Source organism: Xiphias gladius, chromosome 21 (assembly GCF_016859285.1).
Source record: "Xiphias gladius isolate SHS-SW01 ecotype Sanya breed wild chromosome 21, ASM1685928v1, whole genome shotgun sequence".
NCBI lineage: Eukaryota > Metazoa > Chordata > Actinopteri > Istiophoriformes > Xiphiidae > Xiphias > Xiphias gladius.
Window position 1 is genome coordinate 6,962,456 of NC_053420.1, and position 20,562 is coordinate 6,983,017.

At 38.4% G+C, this 20,562-nt stretch overlaps 3 protein-coding genes and 2 pseudogenes across 3 annotated transcripts; all 5 read left to right on the top strand.

Annotated features, from left to right (window-relative positions):
* The first annotated feature begins 417 nt into the window (after window positions 1-417).
* LOC120807219 lies at window positions 418-2,875 on the top strand (annotated as a pseudogene).
* Window positions 2,876-5,793: 2,918 nt separating this feature from the next.
* LOC120782920 lies at window positions 5,794-6,518 on the top strand (annotated as a pseudogene).
* Window positions 6,519-10,044: 3,526 nt separating this feature from the next.
* On the top strand, window positions 10,045-10,860 carry LOC120807002 (transcription factor HES-2-like). The gene is made up of 2 exons (XM_040158598.1): window positions 10,045-10,167; window positions 10,281-10,860. The coding sequence occupies exons 1-2, from the start codon at window positions 10,045-10,047 to the stop codon at window positions 10,611-10,613; spliced, it is 456 nt and encodes a 151-aa protein (XP_040014532.1). The 3' UTR covers window positions 10,614-10,860.
* Window positions 10,861-13,742: 2,882 nt separating this feature from the next.
* On the top strand, window positions 13,743-15,101 carry LOC120807003 (protein hairy-like). The gene is given in 3 exon segments (XM_040158599.1): window positions 13,743-13,865; window positions 13,979-14,232; window positions 14,234-15,101. Coding segments are annotated over 3 exon segments (453 nt in total). The 3' UTR covers window positions 14,310-15,101.
* Window positions 15,102-19,628: 4,527 nt separating this feature from the next.
* LOC120783143 (transcription factor HES-7.1-A-like) lies at window positions 19,629-20,490 on the top strand. The gene is made up of 2 exons (XM_040115899.1): window positions 19,629-19,751; window positions 19,865-20,490. Exons 1-2 carry the CDS (start codon window positions 19,629-19,631, stop codon window positions 20,195-20,197), a joined length of 456 nt encoding a protein of 151 aa, XP_039971833.1. The 3' UTR covers window positions 20,198-20,490.
* Window positions 20,491-20,562: the final 72 nt, after the last annotated feature.

Here is a 20,562-nt window from a genome sequence, read left to right on the forward strand (position 1 = left end):
GTGTGATTCAGAAGTGAAACCAGACTGTAAGCAGTATCTCAAACACCCTGTACTCTTCGTGGGGTTGCCAAGCCCAAGCAATGGGTTTGTTTAAATCAGACAGCTTCGGTGTTTCTGAAAGGTGGAGTATCCTCTCCTTCTTGAGCTAGGCTTGAAATTTCTCTGTGCTTCCAGTTTTGCTAAGCTAAGCACATACTGGACCCATCTCTGTACTGGACACACAGAGATGAAACTGATATCCATCTTCTCATCCGACTCTGGAGAAGTGGGAGATCAATAAGATTTATAGAAATGTCAAACTGTTTTAAAATACTTTAAACGCTGAGACTCAGAGAGAAAAGGTGGTATTAAACCTCTACCGGTTTTGTTTCCACGTTTTCCCTCTCTCTCTCGGCAGTGACTCAAACAATCTGAATAATGGATGACGAAGAGCGAATTTTCTCTTCCCACCCGCCCCTCTTCACCCTCTTTGCTTACGTTACACAAGGACACAGAGAGCTGAAAATAGTGCTGCTGTCCTCATGTGAAGTGAAATTAAAAGCACACTGGAGCGGAGACGCTTGCTGCTGGGGAACTCAACACTTGTTTCACTCCATCTGACAATCCCTCCATCCAGCCTGCAACACCACCTCCATCTGTCTGTGCAAGGGTACTTTTCACGACAGCAAGCTTTTTGGAATATGATGATGTACATGTGATTGTAATAAAGAGATTTTAATTAGCTATGACATAGTGGTTTTGTGTTTTCACTGAAGTGTTATCAACAAATTCTTGAAATGTGGGAAATGCTTAAGCTCAGACATGAGCAGTAAACTTTGGGTTGCTTTAGTCATCCATAACTGCTTTGAACAGGATCAATGTATTACTTTGATACTATTTTTTACGTACAACATATGAAGTCAACAGATGTTATAAGTGATGCAGATGTTATTCATTGGAAAAAATGAACATATTTCTACCAGATATACTGTATGCAGCTTCTCTTCTACAGCTCAGAATCAAAGAAGAAAAAAAGAAAAAGGTTACTTATATTTATAATTCACCATTTCATGCTAGAACAACAGAACCCTGTCTCTATGAGAGGAGCAAACTCCATCCGCAAATGAGGACTGTGAGATGCGGTTGAAATATCTGTAAAAGCTATTAGGTGTATCTTGTGTTAAGATTTATTAAATTTACATTGAATGGATGACACAGTAATAAAATTAATAATTTCATTGCTTACCTATATGTTCTTTGAAATCTAAAACTAGTTTAAATGGACTAAAGAAATTTGATGACCCGACATAATCTACATCAGTCTTTGATGTGGATTAATGTCTTTGAGTGGATCATTATTAACAAATTCAATGGGCCTCTGACAATATTTAGATTTTTTTTTTTAAAAAGTTTAAAATCGGTACACTTATCAGCTCCAGGTCTTGTAGAAGGGATTAGTTTACTTCAAAAATTTTCTCTTTCCAAAAGGCCACACACTGAAGCAAATGTGTTGCTTATTGAAACACAAATGTATTGATCCTTCAGTAAAAGCAGTGAAAGGACAGAGTGTGGGAAACCAGAGAAAAATGACTCACAGGGCCCCCGTAGAACAAAAGATCAAGACCTCTCCCCTGGAGAGACAGGGGTTAAGAAGGAATGTGGTGGTATCAAAGTGAAAACCTGCTCATATCTTTCAGAATTAATATTACATAATAGTGGACACCAAGAGGTCCAGAAATATGAAATAAAACATCTTGTAGACTAAGCTATATTTTGGCTATATCTTCTTGTTTATAGCTGTGCGCAGTCTCAACAACAAAAGACATATATGTTAGTATCTAAATTTAAAAAAGAGACATGTCTGAGTGTATATTTCTGGTGAAATATGTTTTAATGCTTTTTGCCATGAGCAATATTTCATGATATACAACAATTTTGGATATTTTTCATCCCTTTAATGTTACATCTTCCAGAATTTCAATAAGTACTGTAGCTTACACAGACATACTTTTATTTAGTTACATGTGGGTTATTCAGTAATTTCTACCTTACATGATATAGTAGTTGTGTCTTACACATTGACTGTACGTAGAGTCTAATGCAGGTGCGTGATGGGATGATGAGTATGTGCTCAGTCAAAGTCATTGATTCTGTCCTCCACCTGTTCCTATGAGATTTAACCATTGTCCACACAGCAATAACAGCATTCAGCATGCTACATCTTTTATTGTCTCACCAAGCTCCCTGATTGGCTGAGACTGTGAGAAACTCCAACTAGAGCAAGACCCACACATTCATATGGAGATGTGGGACTATAAATAGGAGGGATGAAGCCAGCAGAGATCAGATTCTCTCTACAGAGACCTCTACAGCACAGAGATCCAGACATGGCACCTACAATCACTGCAGCAATGACCAACTCTCAGGAGCATCTGACTCTGACCCACAAGGTAAATTGGAGATTCTAGGAGATTTAATCTTCATTCCTGAGAGGCTGACTTTGTTCATGCTAACTCTTTACTCCAGAACAAGTTTATTCATGACTTTGTTCTTCTTTCTGCAGCTCAGAAAACCTCTGGTGGAGAAGTTACGCAGAGAGCGAATCAACAGCAGCATTGAGCAGCTCAAGTCTCTCCTGGGTCCAGAGTTCCTCAAACAGCAGCCAGACTCTAAGCTGGAGAAAGCAGACATCCTGGAGATGACAGTTTGCTTCCTGACACAGCTGCAGCAGCAGAATCAACAGCAGAGAAGACTGCTGAACCACGTCAACAAGCTGCAGTCTTCCTCTGATAAGAACCTGAGAGAGGCTGACTTCTCTCTCCTGAGCTCCACAGTCCAGACCAGCATCACCAAAGACAAGAGTCCAGTCAACAACGCCCTCTGGAGGCCGTGGTAGACACCTGCAGACTGGAGTTTCTACCAGATAAACTGAGATGACCATGTTGGTCAAAGATCACTGGAACTGAATTCTATGAAATCTAAGGACTTGTTCTTCTGTATGAACAGAAGGTTGTATTTTGTGTGTTTTTTCTCTTTGTGTAAGACGACGTTTCCTAAGGAAATGGCAGCAACAATATCTTTCCTGTAAAGAAAGAGATCATCTTGTCATGCGTGTTGCATGAATCAAACATGATTGCATGAGCAATTATTACACCTCACTGTACTTCATGTATTGGTCGTATATAATGCTATGGTAACATTTGTTATCTTTTGATTGGAATTGATCATTGTGATAAAGTCTGTAAATGTCCTTTTTTATGGACATATTGTCTTTATGGACATTACGTCACTTTAATCTCTCTGATTACTCAAAACTGATCTGTTGTAAGATCAAAATGTTTATTCTTTTTTTTTTCCTAATAGTTTTGTTAAAATCACAATTTTTGGTGATAATTATTATGCTTCACTGTGCGTCATGTATTGGTAAAATATAATGCACTAGTGATATTTGTTACCTCTTGAATAGTATTGATCATTTTGATTAAACTGTTGTTCTTTCTATGGACATTTTGTCATAATAGACTTTGTGATTACTGAAAACTGATCTGTTATAAGATCAATATGTTTATCCTTTTACTGTAAAAGGTTTCATTTAATGTCACACTGTCACAGTTTTCCAGTGATAATACAATTTTTACTTTTTGAGAATCAAGTGAACTTAGTGGTTATTTAGAATAATGTGACCTGTAGTGGGGTCAGTTTTTTCTGTTTTTTCTTTTGTTCATTAACTGCAAACGTTTAATCCATTTGGTAAAAGCTCTCAAAGGACAGTGAGCACTGTGTCCTCAAATATCTGTCTTTCATAAAGACTGTTGTTCCCTTACTCTCTCTGAGTACAGTGTGTCTTGTAGAAATCTACAGGTTGTTGTTGTGATGTATCATCACCTCTAGTTGCAGCTTCCATTCTTGTTGTGGATCATTGTGCCTTGTTGAATAAACAAACACTGCCAGATGAAAATGGTGTGTTCTCATGTCATGTGTGTCATGGTGAAATTTTGATGTGGTTCAGTTGATATTTTTTTTAATGAAGAGAGAGATTATCAGTGTTACCTCACTCTGTTCATATGGAATAAGTCAAGTCATCAAACCAAATGAAAAACTATACATTTCAAAGACATTTTTGTTTCACCATTAATTTGGTAGAATTGTCTGTTTCAGGTGTTTTAATGTAAAGAATTTAAAATTAACCATTTCCCTCTTTAAAGAGGTCACAAATCGTATTTAATGTGATGTATAATAGGACACACTTCTATTGTTCCTCCAGTGAAAGCAGTGAAAGGACAGAGTGTGGGAAGCCAGAGGAAACTCACTCACAGAGCCCTGTGGGACAATAGATCCAGACCTTTGCCCTGAAGAGGCACAGATCAAAAGGGACACTGGCTCCCAAATGGGAACTTCTTGATCTGTTTCTAATCACTGATAGAATTCTAACCTTTTTTTCTTATGATAGCAAATCACATTCACCAATTCTACATTTGTTGCCAATTTCTCAAGCTGGGCCGTCGCAAAGTCATTAAATACATTTCTGTCAATTAAAAAAATAAACTGTAAAAAAGGATTATGTAGAATTTATACTGTGTGATATTTGGTTTGTTTAATTTCATTATAATTTGAGAAATTATGACACTTTTACTTTGAACATAAGACTTTGGAATAGAGAACACTGTTCAGTGATTGAGCCTCAAATGTCCTTTTGGATTTAAACAAAAACCTTCATTTTGTTTAATGCACAGAGTGTGGGAAAGCTCTGGAGGGCGAGTTTAGACTGATTAGCAGCCTTGACTCCACCAGCAGCCGACTATTCTCCAAAGGGATTTGGCACACTTCAGGAAACAGCTGCCTCAGCCTCCCACCCTCGTATATAGAGCTGAAATTTTGATCCAGTTGGTGATACAATGGCACAATTATGATTGGACTGTCAAAATGTTTGAAAGTTGGCTAAATAATCTGCCAAATCAACTGAGCTGACCCCTTATGATAAATCTTTCATCATACTTTTAAACACTGCGCACTCTCAGAGCCAGCCAATGGTGCTCTTTCCCTCCAGATGGCTGGTGACGTCAGGTTCTGTTTCTACTACAACACACATCCAGTATCAGCCACAAAAGCTCCATTCAAAGTCCCTTTGTTGTTCACTGACCACAGCATTCACCGAGTCAGTGTGGGAAACTGAGAGCAACTTTCTACTCACACTGACGATGAGACACATGTCAGAGGACTGTGCCACAGCTGGCCAGCAGCATGACTGTTGTAATTATGTACCATTTAAATACATCACGGGCATTACAGCCTTTTTTAATGCCTGGCAGAACTTGCTTCCGAAATACAGCATCTTAAAAAGAACAAGAGTTAGGAAAAAGGTCACATTTGGTGAAAAGAGAAATGGAATTGAAATATTAAGAAAAAAAGGAGGATACATGGCATGTATTGTACTTGCTAGATTTAAGTTGTGGCTCAAATGAAGCATTAGAGTAAAAAACAAATTCCCAGTAATGATTTAATTTAGTATATGTATACAATTAATTGCTATTTCCCCCACGTGTGTGATGGGATGATGAGCGTGTGCTCAGTCAAGTCATTGATCCCAGCATCAGGCAGCAGATCTGCTCTCTACAGGGTCACCACTTTCCCAGATTCACACAGAGCTCTGTGAGTCCCCCCCCCCCAGTCATCCACCTGTTCCCCTGAGATCTAACTATTGTCCCTGAGGCAATGTAACACCATTCAGCATGATGCCGCTCCACACGCCTTATAGTCTCACCAGGCTCTCTCATTGGCTGAGACTGTGAGAAACTCCAACTAGAGCAAGACCCACACATTCATATGGAGATGTGGGACTATAAATAGGAGGGATGAAACCAGCAGAGATCAGATTCTCTCTACAGAGACCTCTACAGCACAGAGATCCAGACATGAAACCTACAATCACTGCAGCAAGGACCAACTCTCAGGAGCATCTGACTCTGACCCACAAGGTAAATTGGAGATTCTAGGAGATTTAATCTTCATTCCTGAGAGGCTGACTTTGTTCATGCTAACACTTTACTCCAGAATAAGTTTATTCATGACTTTGTTCTTCTTTCTGCAGCTCAGAAAACCTCTGGTGGAGAAGTTACGCAGAGAGCGAATCAACAGCAGCATTGAGCAGCTCAAGTCTCTCCTGGGTCCAGAGTTCCTCAAACAGCAGCCAGACTCTAAGCTGGAGAAAGCAGACATCCTGGAGATGACAGTTAGCTTCCTGACACAGCTGCAGCAGCAGAATCAACAGCAGAGAAGACTGCTGAACCACGTCAACAAGCTGCAGTCTTCCTCTGATAAGAACCTGAGAGAGGCTGACTTCTCTCTCCTGAGCTCCACAGTCCAGACCAGCATCACCAAAGACAAGAGTCCAGTCAACAGCGCCCTCTGGAGGCCGTGGTAGACACCTGCAGACTGGAGTTTCTACCAGATAAACTGAGATGACCATGTTGGTCAAAGATCACTGGAACTGAATTCTATGAAATTTAAGGACTTGTTCTTCTGTATGAACAGAAGGCCTTTTAATTACTTTATGTTTACTTCAAACTTTCTTATTGAGAAAAACATCATGTCCTGTGGAAATAGCGAAACAAAGTAACATTATCTTTCGTATTAAGAAAGAGCCTTTGTCATGCATGTTGCATGAATCATATCAACATTAAGCAAATGAGAATTTATCTTGGCACAAAACTGTTCACCACTTGGTGGTGGTACTTGATGAAATGAAGTATACTACTTCTGGAGTGTCTGATCATTTTGATCAAAAACTTTGTTCTTTGTCTGGACATTTTCTCTCAGCTGACTTCATTTTAATGTCTTTGATTACTAAGTATTGGTCAGTTATCAGATCAACATGTATATTTTTTAAATTCTTTTGTTGTTTTCATGAGAATGTATTGACTTTACTTGATATTAACCTGCATGGATCACTATGTGATTATCCTAAATTGATCTGTTCTAAGATCAGTTCTTCTTCTTGGACTTTCTGATAAAGTGCAGATTATGCTCATTTTGAAACATGTTTTATGTAAATCTGAATGAATATGAATCTCACACCGTTTGTCTTTTGTAAAGACGACTGTTCCTTGACTCATTTTGAGTGCAGTGTGTCTTGGTGATGTTACCAAGTTATAGTTGTGATGTATAGTCACAACTATCTTCCTCTAGTAGGAGCTTTCATAAAATGAATAACTGAGTTCAATTCAGTAACTAAATCAATGTAAACTAATGAATTTTGGTGTTCATGCGTCATTTCTTCTTATGCTTAGTTATGCTGTTATAATTAGGGATGGTTTTTTCCAGTGTCCCTTTTAGAATTTCTCTCACATAACTAACTGAGTGCTGCAGCATCACTCTATAATACTGACAAACATCAGCATTCACACCTGGCAGAGGAGTGCTTTTCCATAAATACACATGCAGCCATAATTTTAGTTTCAAAGTGAGAATAGTACATTTTCATTTGGATTGATGGCGAGATTTGATGAATTGACATCATCCATCCCACACAGTTTACATGCAGTGGGTCACTGTTAGTCACCAAACCAAGTGGAGAAATTTTCTTTGTCTCTACTCTTCACCGTCTTTTGTAAAGACGACTCTTCCTCTTCTGAGTACAGTTTGCAGATGTTACCAAGTTATTGTTGCGATGTATCATCACACCTATCTGCCTCCAGTGGAAAATGTCATACTTTATCCCTGATTTGTTTGAAGAAAAACATAATCTAATCAGCAGCATTTTGTGCTCACGTGTTTGTTCTTTAACTGGATAGCTACATTTCAGCGATGAAGGATAAATTCTACAATTGTTCTGTCATGCATTTTTTGCTCCCCCATTGATAGAGTGCTCTGTCATCGTAATCATGGTTCGAATAACAAATCAAATCTGCAACTTGATTCCCTCACTATTATGTGCACCTTAATATTTAGTTTAAATCAAAGCAGAGTACATTTTCATGAGGACTGATGAAGAGATTTCATGAACTGACATCATCCATGTCCCTATTTTTAAGTGCAGGGGCTCATTGCAAGTATACAAACCAAGTGGGGACATATTCATTGTGTCTCTATTTATGGTGACAAATTTGGTGTGCCATAATCTTTAGGCAGTCGTCAGTTCAAGGTGTTGGAATGTGAAAACTTTTAAAGTGACATGTTTTCTCCTAAAGACAAGCCACACATTACAGCTAATGTGATGCACACTAAGACACACTTGGATTGTTCCTCCACTGAAAGGACAGACTGTGGGAAACCAGAGAAAACTCACTCACAGACCCCCAGTGGGACAATAGATCCAGACCTCCGCCCCAAAGAGACAGATGTTAAAAGTGAATTGAAGTACTAAAACTAAAATACGTCCATGTGTTTCAAATCAGTTTTGTAAATTGAGCACTGTTGAAACAATATCTAAAAGTTCATCATTAACAGTTGTGATGATGTTGCCAGTTGATTTTTGTTTTAAAATATCCTTAAATGTCCTATCACAACATATCAGTTACATAACATGTTATATTGAACTATAACCCAAAATCTCAAATTCAAAATCCATCTGATGTTTTCCAAAATTTCTGACCATAATCTCAGATAAAATTAGTCTTAATACTAGTGAGATGAAACAGAACATTTTTAAAATATGAATGTTATCCATATTGATTCTGTGCACTTAAGAACCATTTTACTCTTCGCTCAGAGTATGTTTTTTACATTGTAAGTTTTCCAAGAATGTGAATGATTAATGTACAGGTCTGCTACGTTAATAACTTATTAAAAATGATTTGTTTCCAAATAAAATCTTGAGAAGCCTTTATCTTGGAAAACAAAAAAAGTACACTAAAATTAAACACAAGAAATTGCTTCTGCATGTGCCGGCTAGAATACCTCTCTTAACACAGCACACACCAAACTTTAATTTAATGGACAAAGTGTGGGAAAGCTCTGAAGATGAGAGTCACAGTTCAAGTTGATTAGCATTCTTAATCACACAATCAGCTGCCTCTTGTCAAGGGGGATTTGGCACACTTCAGGAAACAGCTGTCTCAACCTCCGACCCTCATGTGAACATGTGAAATATTGATCCATTTGACGATACAAGAAATTCCTTTTGACTGGGTAGTTAAGTTTACTGCAAGTGTAACTTGAAAAAGTGGAAGCCCATTTAGTATGATCGCTGACATTTTACTTTTGTGATGAATTTTCATAATTCTGTTACAACATCAAAGTCAGCCAGTAAGGTTCTTTCCCTCCAGATGGTTGGTGACGTCAGGCTGTGTCTCAATTACAGCACGGGTCCAACATTTTTCACCACAGCTCCTTTTGTAGTGCACCGACTACTCAAAGACTGTGGGAATCTGAGAGCAAATTTCTACTCACACCAACTACCAACCTAAAGAAAGAGGACACTCCTGCTACATCTGGACACCAGGAAGACTTTGTCTAAATTTAATCATTAATAACTATAAGAAAATAAAATGATATCTGCTGTTGTCTCCCAGTGCCTTGCAGCACTGCAAAAAGCTTTCATTTTAAAATAAAATGTAATACTTTGGTAATTTGCATACACTGCAACACAGCACAGAGCAAAGTAATTATTATATGAAAGTAAATGTGGGATGTGAGACTTTCTAAATTTTAATACATTTTCTAATTACAATTACATATAGTTACACATATTTTATAGACCACCAGGTGATTTTGCTGTAATAAACAGACTGTATGTAGATTCTTTGGTTTCACATGTGTGACTGAATGATCACGTGTGCTCAGTCAAGTCATTGATCCCAGCATCAGGCAGCAGATCTGCTTTCTACAGGGTCACCACTTTCCCAGATTCACACAGAGCTCTGTGAGTCTCTCTCCACCCCCCCCAGTCCTCAACCTGTTCCCCTGAGATCTAACTATTGTCCCTTACTAATATGACCACTGAGCATGTGGCCGCTCAGAGGTCCTTTTACTCTTGTTAGGCTCTCTGATTGTCTGAGACTGTGAGAAACTCCAACTAGACCAAGACCCACACATTCATATGGAGATGTGGGACTATAAATAGGAGGGATGAAACCAGCAGAGATCAGATTCTCTCTACAGAGACCTCTACAGCACAGAGATCCAGACATGGCACCTACAATCACTGCAGCAATGACCAACTCTCAGGAGCATCTGACTCTGACCCACAAGGTAAATTGGAGATTCTAGGAGATTTAATCTTCATTCCTGAGAGGCTGACTTTGTTCATGCTAACTCTTTACTCCAGAATAAGTTTATTCATGACTTTGTTCTTCTTTCTGCAGCTCAGAAAACCTCTGGTGGAGAAGTTACGCAGAGAGCGAATCAACAGCAGCATTGAGCAGCTCAAGTCTCTCCTGGGTCCAGAGTTCCTCAAACAGCAGCCAGACTCTAAGCTGGAGAAAGCAGACATCCTGGAGATGACAGTTTGCTTCCTGACACAGCTGCAGCAGCAGAATCAACAGCAGAGAAGACTGCTGAACCACGTCAACAAGCTGCAGTCTTCCTCTGATAAGAACCTGAGAGAGGCTGACTTCTCTCTCCTGAGCTCCACAGTCCAGACCAGCATCACCAAAGACAAGAGTCCACTCAACAGCGCCCTCTGGAGGCCGTGGTAGACACCTGCAGACTGGAGTTTCTACCAGATAAACTGAGATGACCATGTTGGTCAAAGATCACTGGAACTGAATTCTATGAAATTTAAGGACTTGTTCTTCTGTATGAACAGAAGGTGGTATTTTGTGTTTTTTCTCTTTGTGTAAGACGACGTTTCCTATGGAAATGACAGCAACAATATCTTTCATGTAAAGAAAGAGAACATCTTGTCATGCGTGTTGCATGAATCAAACGTGATTGCATGAGCAATTATTACACCTCACTGTACTTCATGTATTGGTCGTATATAATGCTATGGTAACATTTGTTATCTTTTGATTGGTATTGATCATTGTGATAAAGTCTGTAAATGTCCTTTTTTATGGACATATTGTCATTATGGACATTACGTCACTTTAATTTCTCTTATTACTCAAAACTGATCTGTTTTAAGATCCAAAAGTTTATAACTTTTTTCTAATAGTTTTGTTAAAATCACAATTTTTGGTGATACTTATTATGCTTCACTGTGCGTCATGTATTGGTAAAATATAATGCACTAGTGATATTTGTTACCTCTTGAATAGTATTGATCATTTTGATCAAAATCTTAATTGTTCTTTTTATGGACATTTTGTCATAATAGACTTTGTGATTAGTGAAAACTGATCTGTTATAAGATCAATATGTTTATTCTTTTACTGTAAAAGGTTTAATTCAATGTCACACTGTCACAGTTTTCCAGTGATAATACAATTTTTACTTTTTGAGAATCAAGTGAACTTAGTGACTATTTAGAATAATGTGACCTGTTGTGGGGTCAGTTTTTTCTGTTTTTTCTTTTGTTCATTAACTGCAAACGTTTAATCCATTTGGTAAAAGCTCTCAAAGGACAGTGAGCACTGTGTCCTCAAATATCTGTCTTTCATAAAGACTGTTGTTCCCTTACTCTCTCTGAGTACAGTGTGTCTTGTAGAAATCTACAGGTTGTTGTTGTGATGTATCATCACCTCTAGTTGCAGCTTCCATACTTGTTGTGGCTCATTGTGCCTTGTTGAATAAACAAACACTGCCAGATGAAAATGGTGTTCTCATGTCATGTGTGTCATGGTGACCTTCTTTATCATGATGAAAGACAGACATCCTCCTTTTTTTTCATTGTCAATCCATTGATAGATGTCTACATCATTGTTCTACATTTGATTAAAAACTCAAAAATTCAGCAAACATAGTTACGGTTTATCCATAACACACCTGTTTTGTGTAAATCTAAGCACAGTAAATTTTTAATGTGGTTCAGTTGATTTTTTTTTTAATGAAGAGAGAGATTATCAGTGTTACCTCACTCTGTTCATATGGAATAAGTCAAGTCATCAAACCAAATGAAAAACTATACATTTCAAAGACATTTTTGTTTCACCATTATTTTGGTAGAATCTTCTGTTTCAGGTGTTTTAATGTAAAATATTTAAAGGTAAGCATTTCTTTTTTAAAGAGGTCACAAATCGTATTTAATGTGATGTATAATAGGACACACTTCTATTGTTCCTCCAGTGAAAGCAGTGAAAGGACAGAGTGTGGGAAGCCAGAGGAAACTCACTCACAGAGCCCTGTGGGACAATAGATCCAGACCTTTGCCCTGAAGAGACACAGATCAAAAGGGACACTGGCTCCCAAATGGGAACTTCTTGATCTGTTTCTAATCACTGATAGAATTCTAACCTTTTTTTCTTATGATAGCAAATCACATTCACCAATTCTACATTTGTTGCCAATTTCTCAAGCTGGGCCGTCGCAAAGTCATTAAATACATTTCTGTCAATTAAAAAAATAAACTGTAAAAAAGGATTATGTAGAATTTATACGGTGTGATATTTGGTTTGTTTAATTTCATTATAATTTGAGAAATTATGACAATTTTACTTTGAACATAAGACTTTGGAATAGAGAACACTGTTCAGTGATTGAGCCTCAAATGTCCTTTTGGATTTAAACAAAAACCTTCATTTTGTTTAATGCACAGTGTGGGAAAGCTCTGCAGAGATGAGTTTAGACTGATTAGCAGCCTTGAATCCACCAGCAGCCGACTATTCTCCAAAGGGATTTGGCACACTTCAGGAAACAGCTGCCTCAGCCTCCCACCCTCGGTTATAGAGCTGAATTTTTGATCCAGTTGGTGATACAATGGCACAATTATGATTGGACTGTCAAAATGTTTGAAAGTTGACTAAATAATCTGCCAAATCAACTGAGCTGACCCCTTATGATAAATCTTTCATCATACTTTTAAACACTGCACACTCTCAGAGCCAGCCAATGGTGCTCTTTCCCTCCAGATGGCTGGTGACGTCAGGTTCTGTTTCTACTACAAAACACACATCCAGTATCAGCCACAAAAGCTCCATTCAAAGTCCCTTTGTTGTTCACTGACCACAGCATTCACCGAGTCAGTGTGGGAAACTGAGAGCAACTTTCTACTCACACTGACGTTGAGACACATGTCAGAGGACTGTGCCACAGCTGGCCAGCAGCATGACTGTTGTAATTATGTACCATTTAAATACATCACGGGCATTACAGCCTTTTTTAATGCCTGGCAGAACTTGCTTCCGAAATACAGCATCTTAAAAAGAACAAGAGTTTGGAAAAAGGTCACATTTGGTGAAAAGAGAAATGGAATTGAAATATTAAGAAAAAAAGGAGGATACATGGCATGTATTGTACTTGCTAGATTTAAGTTGTGGCTCAAATGAAGCATTAGAGTAAAAAACAAATTCCCAGTAATGATTTAATTTAGTATATGTATACAATTAATTGCTATTTCCCCCACGTGTGTGATGGGATGATGAGCGTGTGCTCAGTCAAAGTCATTGATCCCAGCATCAGGCAGCAGATCTGATTTCTACAGGGTCACCACTTTCCCAGATTCAAACAGAGCTCTGTGAGTGTCTCTCCATCACCCCCCCAGTCCTCCACCTGTTCCCCTGAGATCTAACTATTGTCCCTGAGGCAATGTAACACCATTCAGCATGATGCCGCTCCACACGCCTTATTGTCTCACCAAGCTCTCTCATTGGCTGAGACTGTGAGAAACTCCAACTAGACCAAGACCCACACATTCATATGGAGATGTGGGACTATAAATAGGAGGGATGAAACCAGCAGAGATCAGATTCTCTCTACAGAGACCTCTACAGCACAGAGATCCAGACATGACACCTACAATCACTGCAGCAATGACCAACTCTCAGGAGCATCTGACTCTAACCCACAAGGTAAATTGGAGATTCTAGGAGATTTAATCTTCATTCCTGAGAGGCTGACTTTGTTCATGCTAACTCTTTACTCCAGAATAAGTTTATTCATGACTTTGTTCTTCTTTCTGCAGCTCAGAAAACCTCTGGTGGAGAAGTTACGCAGAGAGCGAATCAACAGCAGCATTGAGCAGCTCAAGTCTCTCCTGGGTCCAGAGTTCCTCAAACAGCAGCCAGACTCTAAGCTGGAGAAAGCAGACATCCTGGAGATGACAGTTTGCTTCCTGACACAGCTGCAGCAGCAGAATCAACAGCAGAGAAGACTGCTGAACCACGTCAACAAGCTGCAGTCTTCCTCTGATAAGAACCTGAGAGAGGCTGACTTCTCTCCTGAGCTCCACAGTCCAGACCAGCATCACCAAAGACAAGAGTCCAGTCAACAGCGCCCTCTGGAGGCCGTGGTAGACACCTGCAGACTGGAGTTTCTACCAGATAAACTGAGATGACCATGTTGGTCAAAGATCACTGGAACTGAATTCTATGAAATCTAAGGACTTGTTCTTCTGTATGAACAGAAGGCCTTTTAATTACTTTATGTTTACTTCAAACTTTCTTATTGAGAAAAACATCATGTCCTGTGGAAATAGCGAAACAAAGTAACATTATCTTTCGTATTAAGAAAGAGCCTTTGTCATGCATGTTGCATGAATCATATCAACATTAAGCAAATGAGAATTTATCTTGGCACAAAACTGTTCACCACTTGGTGGTGGTACTTGATGAAATGAAGTATACTACTTCTGGAGTGTCTGATCATTTTGATCAAAAACTTTGTTCTTTGTCTGGACATTTTCTCTCAGCTGACTTCATTTTAAAGTCTTTGATTACTAAGTATTGATCAGTTATCAGATCAACATGTATTTTTATTTTTTTTTATACTTTTGTTGTTTTCATGAGAATGTATTGACTTTACTTGATATTAACCTGCATGGATCACTATGTGATTATCCTAAATTGATCTGTTCTAAGATCAGTTGTTCTACTTGGACTTTCTGATAAAGTGCAGATTATGCTCATTTTGAAACATGTTTTATGTAAATCTGAATGAATATGAATCTCACACCGTTTGTCTTTTGTAAAGACGACTGTTCCTTGACTCATTTTGAGTGCAGTGTGTCTTGGTGATGTTACCAAGTTATAGTTGTGATGTATAGTCACAACTATCTTCCTCTAGTAGGAGCTTTCATAAAATGTATAACTGAGTTCAATTCAATAAATAAATCAATGTAATCTAATAAATTTTGGTGTTCACACATTTTGTTCATATGCTTAGTTAAGATATTATGATGAAGGATCATCTTTTCAAGTGTTCTTTTTTGCATTTCTCGCACATAACTGACTGAGTGCTGCAGCATCACTCTATAATTCACTGACAAACATCAGCATTCACACCTGGCAGAAGAGTGCTTTTCCATAAATACACATGTAGCCTTATTCTAGCTTCAGTCTGAGAATAGCACATTTTTTTGTGGATTAATGAAGAGATCTGATGAACTGACATCATCCATCTCACTCAGTTTACATGCAGTGGGTCACTGTTAGTCACCAAACCAAGTGGAGAAATTTTCTTTGTCCCTCTGGTTAAGTTCTATGGATAAACTGACTGCTGAGTCATAGTTTTGGTGCAGTTCTCCGTTCCTGGTATTGGAATGTGAATAATTTTAACTATAATATGTTTTCTCTGAATGTGATGGGTAATGAGACATACTTCTATTGTTCCTCCAGTGAAATCAGTGAAAGGACAAACTGTGGGAATCCAGAGAAAATGCACTCTCAGAGCCCCATGGGACAATAGATTGGGACCTCTGTCCTGAAGAGGTTAAGAGGGAATATGGTGGGATCAAAATGAAAACCTGCCTGCTTGTAAAGTTAGTATTCTACTGAGGTGATGACGACCGCATCAAAAGCTCTGAAAATATTGCAAATTGATCATGCAGAAAAAAAAAATAAAGCTACTGAATAACAGTTCATACAATTTTAATGTAACATAACATGATATATGAAACTTAAACATTGAAGTTTGTGACAAGTACAGTAATATGAAAACTGATTCTTTACAGAATACTAATGAGTAAAAGCATGAAGATTGTTCCGTGTGAATTACAGGCAGAGCAGTGTGGTGACTATGAGAAGTTCAGACTCATTTGGCTTCTTTCTTCCTCAGTGTATGTTTTTATTTTGACACGTACTACATTTTTAAAGAACATGAAAAGCTAATCTATTGGCACTAATCATTTATAACTAATGTTACATGTGACTGTCAATTACAATATTGAGTTTTATGGTTAATTTCAAAAAATAAAAGAGACACAATAAAATGAAATAAAAATATCGATTCCTGGTTTACCAAAAGCAATCCTGTTTTAACATGGCAGACAGTAAACAGTCTCTCAGTAGACGGAGTGTGGGAAAGCTGAGGACAACTGAATCAGACTTCAGTTTGATTAGCATCCTTAACCACACCAGCAGCCGACTATTGTCCAGAGGGATTTGGCACACTTCAGGAAACAGCTGTCTCCCCGCCCCACCCCCCCACCCCCCACCTCCAAATATAAAGCTGTAATTTTGAACTAGTTAATGATACAAAGGTTCTATTTTAAATTTATTTTTTTCTCCAACAAGCTGAAAGTGTAGATGTCAATTCAGTATATTTGCAGAGACCTGATGTATTTTTGATTATACTGTATTTTTAAGAAATATCAAACCTTGGAGGCAACCAATGAGGTTCTTTCCCTCCAGATGGCTGGTGACGTCAGGCTGTGTCACTATTGCAGCACACGTCCAGCATCCGTCACAAAAGCTCATTTGAAAGCCCTTTTCTTGTGGACTGACAACATCATTCAAAGACTGAGTGTGGGAAACAGACCAACTTTCTACTCACACCAACTGACAGCCACATGACAGAGGACACATCTGCTACATCTGGACACAAGAAAAAACCTATTCTCACTTTAAAAATAGACAGAAAAAGGCAGATTTTGCACTGAATTTTATATAGATTGTATATAAACTCAATAGTTTCATGTGCACCTCACTGTACTTCATGTATTGGTCCTATATAATGCCATGGTAACATTTGTTATCTTTTGATTGGTATTGATCATTGTGATAAAGTATGTAAATGTCCATTTTTATGGACAAATTGTCTTTATGGACATTACGTCACTTTAATTTCTCTGATTACTCAAAACTGATCTGTTGTAAGATCAAAATGTTTATTCTTTTTTTTTTCCTAATAGTTTTGTTAAAATCACAATTTTTGGTGATACTTATTATGCTTCACTGTGCGTCATGTATTGGTAAAATATAATGCACTAGTGATATTTGTTACCTCTTGAATAGTATTGATCATTTTGATCAAAATCTTAATTGTTCTTTCTATGGACATTTTGTCATAATAGACTTTGTGATTACTGAAAACTGATCTGTTATAAGATCAATATGTTTATCCTTTTACTGTAAAAGGTTTCATTTAATGTCACACTGTCACAGTTTTCCAGTGATAATACAATTTTTACTTTTTGAGAATCAAGTGAACTTAGTGGTTATTTAGAATAATGTGACCTGTAGTGGGGTCCCCTTTTTCTGTTTTTTCTTTTGTTCATTAACTGCAAACGTTTAATCCATTTGGTAAAAGCTCTCAAAGGACAGTGAGCACTGTGTCCTCAAATATCTGTCTTTCATAAAGACTGTTGTTCCCCTACTCTCTCTGAGTACAGTGTGTCTTGTAGAAATCTACAGGTTGTTGTTGTAATGTATCATCACCTCTAGTTGCAGCTTCCATTCTTGGAAAGAATTTAAAATTAACCATTTCCCTCTTTAAAGAGGTCACACATCGTATTTAATGTGATGTATAAAAGGACACACTTCTATTGTTCCTCCAGTGAAAGCAGTGAAAGGACAGAGTGTGGGAAGCCAGAGGTAACTCACTCACAGAACCCTGTGGGACAATAGATCCAGACCTTTGCCCTGAAGAGACACAGATCAAAAGGGACACTGGCTCCCAAATGGGAACTTCTTGATCTGTTTCAAATCATATATCAAATTTTAACCCTTTTTTTCATCATGGTAAAATTCCCAGCAGTTTTACATTTATTGCCATTTCCTAAAGTTGACACTTGACACAATCATTGAAAAAAAAAATCTGTCAAAAATGTAAAGTGTAAAAGTAGATTGTTATTTATGATTAAAATTATACAATATTTGGTATGTTTAATTTCACCAACATTTCACTATTACAGCCTTATATTTTTCCATTGAAAACAAGACATTGTAAAAAAGAACATTTTTAAGTAATAAAATCAGGCAAGTCACTGTTTTACTGAAAGAATATGACTATAGCCAAGTATCACGTGTTGAACTCAGTGCATGTTGGTTACATTTACACTATAGGTTATAAAACAAAAACATTTGAATGTCATTGTTGATATCCCCAATGGATTCCATTACTTCAGATTTTGACTGGGTATATTTTGGAATTCAGTCTTGATGAGCTTTTCACGGTAAAAAGAAAAATATGGACTCAACATGTTGAAAGAGAAGTCTCCAAAGGTCAATTTGGATTCAGGCAGAGCCTTCATTTTGTTTAATGCACAGAGTGTGGGAAAGCTCTGGAGGGCGAGTTTAGACTGATTAGCAGCCTTGACTCCACCAGCAGCCGACTATTCTCCAAAGGGATTTGGCACACTTCAGGAAACAGCTGCCTCAGCCTCCCACCCTCGTATATAGAGCTGAAATTTTGATCCAGTTGGTGATACAATGGCACAATTATGATTGGACTGTCAAAATGTTTGAAAGTTGGCTAAATAATCTGCCAAATCAACTGAGCTGACCGCTTATGATAAAGCTTTCAACATACTTTTAAACACTGCACACTCTCAGAGCCAGCCAATGGTGCTCTTTCCCTCCAGATGACTGGTGACGTCAGGTTCTGTTTCTACTACAACACACATCCAGTATCAGCCACAAAAGCTCCATTCAAAGTCCCTTTGTTGTTCACTGACCACAGCATTCACCGAGTCAGTGTGGGAAACTGAGAGCAACTTTCTACTCACACTGACGATGAGACACATGTCAGAGGACTGTGCCACAGCTGGCCAGCAGCATGACTGTTGTAATTATGTACCATTTAAATACATCAAGGGTATTAGAGCCTTTTTTAATGCCTGGCAGAACTTGCTTCCGAAATACAGCATCTTAAAAAGAACAAGAGTTTGGAAAAAGGTCACATTTGGTGAAAAGAGAAATGGAATTGAAATATTAAGAAAAAAAGGAGGATACATGGCATGTATTGTACTTGCTAGATTTAAGTTGTGGCTCAAATGAAGCATTAGAGTAAAAAACAAATTCCCAGTAATGATTTAATTTAGTATATGTATACAATTAATTGCTATTTCCCCCACGTGTGTGATGGGATGATGAGCGTGTGCTCAGTCAAAGTCATTGATCCCAGCATCAGGCAGCAGATCTGATTTCTACAGGGTCACCACTTTCCCAGATTCAAACAGAGCTCTGTGAGTGTCTCTCCATCACCCCCCCAGTCCTCCACCTGTTCCCCTGAGATCTAACTATTGTCCCTGAGGCAATATAACACCATTCAGCATGATGCTGTTCCACATGCCTTATTGTCTCACCAAGCTCTCTGATTGGCTGAAACTGTGAGAAACTCCAGCCAGACCAAGACCCACACATTCATATGGAGATGTGGGACTATAAATAGGAGGGATGAAGCCAACAGAGATCAGATTCTCTCTACAGAGACCTCTACAGCACAGAGATCCAGACATGACACCTACAATCACTGCAGCAATGACCAACTCTCAGGAGCATCTGACTCTGACCCACAAGGTAAATTGGAGATTCTAGAAGATTTAATCTTCATTCCTGAGAGGCTGACTTTGTTCATGCTAACACTTTACTCCAGAACAAGTTTATTCATGACTTTGTTCTTCTTTCTGCAGCTCAGAAAACCTCTGGTGGAGAAGTTACGCAGAGAGCGAATCAACAGCAGCATTGAGATGCTCAAGTCTCTCCTGGGTCCAGAGTTCCTCAAACAGCAGCCAGACTCTAAGCTGGAGAAAGCAGACATCCTGGAGATGACAGTTTGCTTCCTGACACAGCTGCAGCAGCAGAATCAACAGCAGAGAAGACTGCTGAACCACGTCAACAAGCTGCAGTCTTCCTCTGATAAGAACCTGAGAGAGGCTGACTTCTCTCTTCTGAGCTCCACAGTCCAGACCAGCATCACCAAAGACAAGAGTCCACTCAACAGCGCCCTCTGGGGGCCGTGGTAGACACCTGCAGACTGGAGTTTCTACCAGATAAACTGAGATGACCATGTTGGTCAAAGATCACCGGAATTGAATTCTATGAAATCTAAGGACTTGTTCTTCTGTATGAACAGAAGGTGGAATTTTTGTTTTTTCTCTTTTTGTAAGACGACGTTTCCTATGGAAATGACAACATTATCTTTCATGTAAAGAAAGAGATCATCTTGTCATGCGTGTTGCATGAATGAAACGTGATTGCAGGAGCAATTATCACACCTCACTGTACTTCATGTATTGGTCATATATAATGCTATGGTAACATTCGTTATCTTTTGATTGGTATTGATCATTGTGATAAAGTCTGTAAATGTCCATTTTTATGGACATAT

What these genes read in the sequence shown, in the direction of transcription:
- LOC120807002 (XM_040158598.1), top strand. Translation starts at nt 10,045, where the DNA reads ATGAAACCAGCAGAGATCAGATTCTCTCTACAGAGACCTCTACAGCAC. An exon ending in ATCTGACTCTGACCCACAAG is followed by an intron (nt 10,168 to 10,280) that starts GTAAATTGGAGA and finishes TTCTTTCTGCAG; the next exon opens with CTCAGAAAACCTCTGGTGGA.
- LOC120783143 (XM_040115899.1), top strand. Translation starts at nt 19,629, where the DNA reads ATGAAGCCAACAGAGATCAGATTCTCTCTACAGAGACCTCTACAGCAC. An exon ending in ATCTGACTCTGACCCACAAG is followed by an intron (nt 19,752 to 19,864) that starts GTAAATTGGAGA and finishes TTCTTTCTGCAG; the next exon opens with CTCAGAAAACCTCTGGTGGA.